Source organism: Chrysemys picta, chromosome 1, assembly GCF_011386835.1.
Source record: "Chrysemys picta bellii isolate R12L10 chromosome 1, ASM1138683v2, whole genome shotgun sequence".
NCBI classification, from domain to species: Eukaryota; Metazoa; Chordata; order Testudines; family Emydidae; genus Chrysemys; species Chrysemys picta.
Genome location: NC_088791.1, coordinates 105791343 through 105799478, shown reverse-complemented (window position 1 = coordinate 105799478; position 8136 = coordinate 105791343). Strand labels below are relative to the sequence as shown.

Below are 8136 nucleotides of genomic sequence, written 5' to 3'. Positions count from 1 at the left end.
ACTGTTTTAGCGGGAATTTTTTAAAACTGGGACGCAGACTGTGGTGCGGGGCGGGTCTAGTGTTGTGATGCGAATGCAGCTTCTAAACTCAAGGACTGACAGGCTCCGCTGCGGTGGGATGCTTGTTTCAACGGAGCCTGTCACCCCTCCTGATCGGGACTGTGTGTATGGGAGGTCTATTTGACTTTGTGGCAGGGGGAGGACGGTTACAGATCCCATGCTGTGTGGCTCTGTGATCCTGTCTAAGGACCGGCGCTTAAGATCTGTAACTGCCCTCCCCCGCCACAAAGTCACAGAGCAACCCACCCCCCCCCAACATTACATCAAAACAACCTCCCAGACTAACCGGGGCAACTAGTCACTGCATCACTGCACTGTGTATGTGCCCTGCTGCTGTGCCTGCCCCCGACTATGTACCCTGCCAAAGGAGACTGTCCTGTCCAATTTCCAACCCCCTTTCCCCTCCTCCTCCAAAAGAACATGATTGAAACAGTAGTTAACAGAAACGAATTTTTTATTATCAACTACACATGGCATTGGGAGGTGAAACTTGGACGTGGGCTTGTGTCAGGCAGGAAGGAAAGAACTTTTCAAATTTTGGGAAATGAGAGCCTTCTGCTACTAGAGCTCTCTGCAGGGGTGGAGTGAGAGTTAGCAGGGACTCTGCCGCCTCTCCTTCTTTGCACTTTGGGTGAGGTGGGTATGGGACTTGGTGGCGGGGGAGGGCGGTTAGAGATGGACTGCAGCGGGGCTCTGTCCTCCTGCCTCCGTTCCTGCAGAACATCCACAAGGCGCCGGAGCGTGTCCGTTTGCTCCCTCAGTAGTCCAAGCAGCGTTTGAGTCGCCTGCTGGTCTTCCTGCCGCCACCTCTCCTCCCGATCCATGTTGGCTTGGTGCATTCGGGTCAAGTTCTCCCGCCACTGGGTCTGCTGTGCTGCCTGGGCTTGGGAAGAGGCCATAAGCTCAGAGAACATGTCCTCCCGTGTCCTCTTCTTCCTACGCCTAATCCGCGCTAGCCTCTGGGAGTGTGATTCCAGGCTAGGTTGTGAGACAGTCGCAGACGGGGCTGTGGAAATGGGAAAAAGGGAGTGAATTCCTCTGAAAGATAAATGTAGTTGTGAACAAAGAACATAGTCTTTCTCTGTGAACAAGACCATGCACAGCACCTTTCACATGCGCACTCAGCACAAGGTCGAATTCTCGGCCTTCGCATTCTGTGCCTGGGGTCTTGAACAGCACATTTGAGAAGCGAGGCAGCACAACGGAATTTCTGTTGCAGGCAGACATGGTAAGCCGTACACTTGTGGCAGTTTAAAACTTTTATATTACCACTGGCCTCATTTCACATTTAAATCAATGTCAGTCCCTGCTGCCAGCAATCCGGCAAGCGGGAACTCTGCCCCTGTCCCACCCCCTCGCGGCTGTCCCCGGGAATGATCCCTTTCGGCTGCCCCTCTCCCGCCTCCACCGCGTGGCTGCAAACCAGCGGTGACAGTTCTGTAAAGGAACGGGAAAGCAGTCCCAACACTAACATTCCCCTACCTAATTAAAAGCAGGTCACCATGGCCGACATCACCCTGATGAGGATCTCCGAGAGCGACAAAGAGAGAATGCTCCGGGAAAGCCTCCAAAGACCAGGGCCGTATGCCGCCCTGCTGTGCAGAGCAATGATCCCCGAGTACCTGATAATCTCGTGGCGCGGCAACGTGTCGTACTTCGGAGGACCCAATAAGGCCGCTCTCCCCAAGAACCTCATGCAACGGCTTTCAAGTTACCTCCAGGAGAGCTTCATCGAGATGTCCCAGGAGGATTACTGCTCTATCCCCGCACATATAGACCGCATTTTACTGTAGCTGCAGTAGCAGGGAATACACAGTAGAGCGGCTTGTGCAGGACAATCACTGAAAACCGGACATTGCTAGATTTCTTTTCAAAACTTGCACTGCCCCTTACTAAACCGTTAAGCGCCTAGGGCACACTAATCATGAACAACCCATTCTTTTAATTGTTAATATTCCTGTTTTGTTAAAAATAAATGTTTAGATGTTTACAACACTTACTGGCTGATCCTTCACCAGATTCTGTGTCCGGGGTAATGGCTGGGGACGCTTCGTAGGGGATCTCTGTAAGGGTGATGAAGAGATCCTGGCTGTCGGGGAAATCAGCGTTGTGAGAGCTGCCAACTGCCTCGCCCTCCTCATCTCCTTCCTCATCTTCCCCGTCCCCTAACATGTCTGAGGAACCGGCCGTGGACAGTATCCCATCCTCAGAGTCCACGGTCACTGGTGGGGTAGTGGTGGCGGCAGCACCGAGGATGGAATGCAGTGCCTCGTAGAAACGGGATGTCTGGGGATGGGATCCGGAGCGTCCGTTTGCCTCTTTGGTCTTCTGGTAGCCTTGTCTCAGCTCCTTGATTTTCACGCGGCACTGCGTTGCATCCCGGCTGTATCCTCTCTCTGCCATGTCTTTAGAGATCTTCTCGTAGATCTTTGCATTCCTTCTTTTGGATCGCAGCTCGGAAAGCACGGACTCATCGCCCCACACAGCGATGAGATCCAAGACTTCACGATCAGTCCATGCTGGGGCTCTCTTTCTATTCCCAGACTGCATGGCCATCACTGCTGGAGAGCTCTGCATCGTTGCCAGTGCTGCTGTGCTCGCCACGATGTCCAGACAGGAAATGAGATTCAAACTGGCCAGACAGGAAAAGGAATTCAAATTCAAATTTTCCCGGGGCTTTTCCTGTGTGGCTGGTCAGAGCATCCGAGCTCGCACTGCTGTCCAGAGCGTCAACAGAGTGGTGCACTGTGGGATAGCTCCCGGAGCTATTAGCGTCGATTTCCATCCACACCTAGCCTAATTCGACATGGCCATGTCGAATTTAGCGCTACTCCCCTCGTCGGGGAGGAGTACAGAAGTCGAATTAAAGAGACCTCTATGTCGAACTAAATAGCATCGCAGTGTGGACGGGTGCAGGGTTAATTCGATTTAACGGCGCTAACTTCGACATAAACGCCTAGTGTAGACCAGGCCATAGATTCCCAGACCAGAAAGGACCATTATGATAATCTAGTCTGACTTCCTATACAACATAGGTCTAAAATGTTCCCAAAATAATTCCTAGAGCAGATCTATTAGAAAAACAACCAATCTTGATTTAAAAATTGCCACTGGTGGAGAATCTGCCATAACCTTTGGTCAATTGTTGCAGTGGTTAATTACCCTCACTGTTAAAAATGTACATTTTATTTCCAATCTGAATTTTTCTATCTTCAACTTCTAGTCATTGGATCATGGTATACCTGTCTCTGGTACACTGAAAAGCCTATTATCAAATATTTGTTCCCAAGGTAGATACTTATAGACTGTAATCAAGTCACCCCTTAATCTTCTCTTTATTAAGCTAAATAGATTGAGCTCTAAGACATGTTTTCTAACCCTTTAATCATTCTTGTGGCTCTTTGCACCCTTTCCAATGTGTCAACATCCTTCTTGAATTGTGGACACCAGAACTGGATACAATAGTCCAGAAGCAGTCACACCAGTGCCAAATGCAGAAGTGAAATATCTACTCCTACTCAAGATTCCTGCTTATGCATTCATTATCTCTTTTGGTCACAATGATGTATTGGGAGCTCATGTTCAGCTGATTATCCAGACCCAAATCTTTTTCACAGTCACTGCTTCCCAGGATTGAGTCCCCCATCCTGTAAGTATGGCTTGCATTCTTTGTTCCTAGGTGTATAAACTTACATTTTGTTGTGTTAAAATGCATATTGTTTGTTTGCACCTAGCTTACCAAGCAATCCAGATCTCTCTGTATCAGTGAACTGTCCTCTTCATTATTTACCACTTCCCCAATTTTTGTGTCATCTGCAAACTTTATCAGTGATGATTTTATGTTTTCTTCCAGGTCATTAATCAAAATAAAGAGTTTAGATACAAGAATACATCCCTGAGGGACTCCACTAAAAACACCCCCCACACACACTTACAATTACATTAGCAGACCTAACAGTTAGCTAGCCTTTAATTCATTTCATGTCTGCCATGTTAATTGTATATCATTCTAGTTTTTTTAGTCAAAATGACACGTGGTTCCAAGTCAAATGCCTTACAAAAGTCTTATTACATCAATAACATTATCTTTATCAACAAAATGTGTAATCTCATCAAAAAAAGTTATTAATTTGACAGGATCTATTTGCCATAAACCCATGTTAATTGGCAGTAATTGTACTCTACTCTCCTTTAATTCATTATTAATCAAGTTCTACATCAGCCAAATAGCTATCTTGTCCACGATTGGTGTCAGACTGACAGGCCTATAATCACTGGGGTCATCCCATTTATCCTTTTTAAATATTAGCACATTTGCTTTCTTCCAGTCTTCTGGAACATTCCCAGTATTCCAAAACTGATTGGAAATCACTATTAATGGTCCAATGAGCTTCTCAGTCATCTCTTTTAAAACTCTTGGATGCAGCTTAACCTGACCTTCTGATTTAAAAATATCTAACTTTAGTACTACTGTTTAATTCTCCTAATGTGCTAGTGGAGTGGAAAGAGTGTTATCATATGTTATGACTAAAGAGTTGGGTTTTTTCCCTCAAATACAGAATAAAAGTATTTATTGAACACTTTTGCCTTGTCTGAATTATTTTGACAATTCTGCCATTTCCATCTGGATTTTTATTTTGTTCCAAATATACTGTAAAAACTCCTTCTTATTGTCCTTAACTGTTCTGGTCATAGATTTCTCCTTGTGTCTCTTTGCTTCCCTTATCAATTTTCTACAAATCATAGTTTTGGTTTACATTCATTACTATCAACTTCCACTATATATACCTTAATTCTTCCCTATCAATCCCCTCCCTGTGTTTCCCATTTCCTCCTGTGTTCTCATCTTAATTTACTGACTGCAATATCTCTCAGAGCAAGGATTCTGGGTCAGATCCGCTGGACTGGGCATTTGCCACCTAGTGCAGGTTAGGCAGATGGGGGAGTGACAAAGGTTTCTGTAAGCCTTCTTTGTAGGTCTCTGATCTTTGGGCCACTGGGAGCTAATCTAATCACAAAAAGCAAATATATTGTGTTGATGGTAAATGCCTAAGGAGCTATTCCTGTAACCTCTGCCATATTTCAGAGGACCCAACAGGGATTAGAGATATTCTCATACTGATTACCCTGTGACGCTTTATCTATTTAGTGTCAAATCTTCTTTTCCCACAAGTTGTCCATTATGCTATATGCTCAGAAGACTGCTGCGATTTAAATGACAGGATTGTGCCTGATTTAAAGATTATGGGGTTTTCTTTACTTTGGTGGTAGATGAACACTAGATGCTGAGCAAATGTACCTTCAGGATAGTGCCTGTGAGTAAGTGACTTTCCCATGTGCCATGAGACACAGCCTACATGACCTGCATAAAGTCAAAAAAACCCTCTTCCCCCTTCCTAGAGTTTGATTTTATTATCAAACAGATGGATAACCAAACAACATTTGGATCAGTCCAAGCCTTCTCTTCAGACTCAGCTGCTTGTAGTTCAGTCCACCCAGGAGTGTAAGTAAGTCGGTGCCCTCCTGTACGCAGTACCGGCAAGAGATTTTTAGCAGGTACGAGGTACCAGAAAGACTCGGGGCTAGCCTTAAAGGAGCAGAACGCAGCTAGGGAGGACATTCATTCTTTAAATGGCTTTACCAGCACAATACATATGCTAACAAACAAACAGAGGCTTTGTTTAAGTTTGTTAGCATATGTATTGTGCTGTTAGGTTGGTCAGGAGTCCTCAAGAAGGGTGGCGTGGGGAGGACAGAAGGTGTTTAAACAGTGTTTTTGATTCTGTTTCTCCCCATTGGTCTGAATTATCCACGACATTCATACTGTATCACATCAAGTCCAAATCATTAGAGGAATGTTTCTGCTTGCACTGACCAGAGGATGTTTGGATTCTGATGTCAGCCCAGTTCTGCAGCCTTATGGGAATCAGGTGCTGTCCCCAGTGTACATAGAATTCTTCTTTGCAGCCAAACTAGTCTAAAATGCATTTTGTTAACTGGAACTGGAGCAGCAAAACAAAGAAAACAAATGCCTTATGTTTCAGCTTTGTGGGTCAGAGAACTATAAGTGAAGATTATAATGCCAGACCCTGACGGCCTTAAACCAGCTGCCTCAGGAATCTGTCAAGAACTTTGCTGAAAATATGTTCCTCATCTTAGCAACGGAGATAAGACTTATCACACATCTGCCCACCTTTATTCGAATGAAGCTCCTTCTCATCTGACAGCTCAGGCATTGCCAGTTTCATCCAGAACAATTTACAAACTTGGAACCTAATTCTGTAAACCCTTAAGCATTTGATCAATCCCACCCAACGTCCACCCTAATCACAGTGCCCTAAGAGCCTGACACTTGACTTAAGCACTTGAAAAAGGCAGCGAACTTTTATTAATATATACTGCAGGATGGCCAGCCAACCAAAAAGAGTTAAAGGAATGTCTTGGAGATGACTGAAATACCCAAAACTTTTAGGGATATAGATACTCGGATGAGCAGCTAGGATTATTTCTTTGCTCTTTCACTGCTCTGGTAAATAGACTGTCGGGGTTTTTTGCACCTTTCTCTTAAGCATCTGGTGGTGGCCATTGTCAGATGGGATATTGGACTAGATGGACTATGGGTCTGAGCCAGTCCGGCAATTCCTATATTCCTGTGTTCATAGGTCTTAACCCTGAACACTTCTTGCTCCACCAAACCCCATGAAATATGTTTAGTAATAAATATTGTTCTGTTGATCCCAGATCACAGAGAACAAGGGCTACAGGAGCAGCATGCTCATCCCTCAAGGCCAGGACACATTGATTAGCCACAGAGCTTCATTAGAGAGTGACACAAAGTGGTGGCTTTCAGAGAATCTGTCGAGACTTGGGTTGGGCATGTGTGTGTTTTCTTCACAATGCACAAGCTGGTTTCTGTTCATTAATTCTAAACTTATACACTACTTCAGTGTTATGATTTTTAACAAATCTCTTTCCCCTTAGATCTTATGTTTTGTTTGGTGCAGGCCAGTCATTCAGCATTGGGACTGTTCTACAGTTTACAAGGCCAATGGTAGTTTTATGTGTAGTGTAACTTGCCGAGGATCATAGAATCATAGAATATCAGGGTTGGAAGGGACCTCAGGAGGTCATCTAGTCCAACCCCTGCTCAAAGCAGGACCAATCCCCAACTAAATTATCCCAGCCAGAGCTTTGTCAAGCCGGGCCTTAAAAAACTCTAAGGAAGGAGATTCCACCACCTCCCTAGGCAACCCATTCCAGTGCTTCACCACCCTCCTAGTGAAAAAGTTTTTCCTAATATCCATCCTTGAGTAAGGTTGTACTTTTAGCCAGGAATGCTGTGACCATGGTTTGTAAATGGAATATAGAACTTGCCATGCTAGATCCAACCTATGGTCCATCTAGTCAAATATCTTGCCTCTGGCTGTGGCTTCAGAAAGCGACCATCCTTTCCGTCCATTGGTAACTAGTCAGTTGAGAAATGTTGTACATTGGAAGGAAAGGGAGAGAATTCATTCCTCATCTCTGTGGTAATCAGCTGTTGCCATGAAGCAGGAGCTGCGATTACCTTTACTTTACCCTACATAAGAACTGATGTTATTAGGCACCACATAAACCATCTACAGCCTGTGACTAGAAGTGCCACTTGACTTCTATTCCCACTCACTACCAGGTATTATTATGTTCATTGGTCTATGTAATTAACACGGTGTGCATAGCAACCTCTAGAGGTATGTAGAAAAGTGTCATAAGAGGTGTTAGAAGCATGGCGCCTGATTCTCACTGTACACTAGGATCCCTTTATGCCACTCTGTCAGGATAAATGAGCCTTATAAAAGCCCTCTGAGAATTTCTTCTGTCCAGGGGGGGCACCTCACTGGTGTATAAGTGCCATAAGGGCTCTCTGCCAACCACGTACATGGCACAGTGGGTATGTTTGGTGAAGGGAAGGTGTGGGACAAGAGTGCCCTACATAGGGAGACATAGGAAGCAAAGTATAAGTTAAAGCACCTTGATAACTTACACCTGGGTAGACCCCTGAACAGCCCCAGAATACAGGCAGCATAAAAGAAGCTT

At 45.1% G+C, this 8136-nt stretch overlaps 1 protein-coding gene across 1 annotated transcript; it reads right to left on the bottom strand.

Moving 5' to 3' along the window:
* Nucleotides 1-496: 496 nt before the first annotated feature.
* On the bottom strand, nt 497-2773 carry LOC135975336 (uncharacterized). The gene is made up of 2 exons (XM_065565905.1): nt 2061-2773; nt 497-1066 (listed from the first exon to the last, which is right to left on the bottom strand). The coding sequence occupies exons 1-2, from the start codon at nt 2635-2637 to the stop codon at nt 591-593; spliced, it is 1053 nt and encodes a 350-aa protein (XP_065421977.1). The 5' UTR covers nt 2638-2773; the 3' UTR covers nt 497-590.
* Between the last annotated feature and the right edge of the window lie 5363 nt (nt 2774-8136).

Excerpts from the sequence above, each read along its gene's own strand:
- LOC135975336 (XM_065565905.1), bottom strand. The coding sequence starts at position 2,637 with ATGCAGAGCTCTCCAGCAGTGATGGCCATGCAGTCTGGGAATAGAAAG. Across the intron at positions 1,067-2,060 it reads ATCTGGTGAAGGATCAGCCA|CCCCGTCTGCGACTGTCTCA; the intron begins GTAAGTGTTGTA and ends CCATTTCCACAG.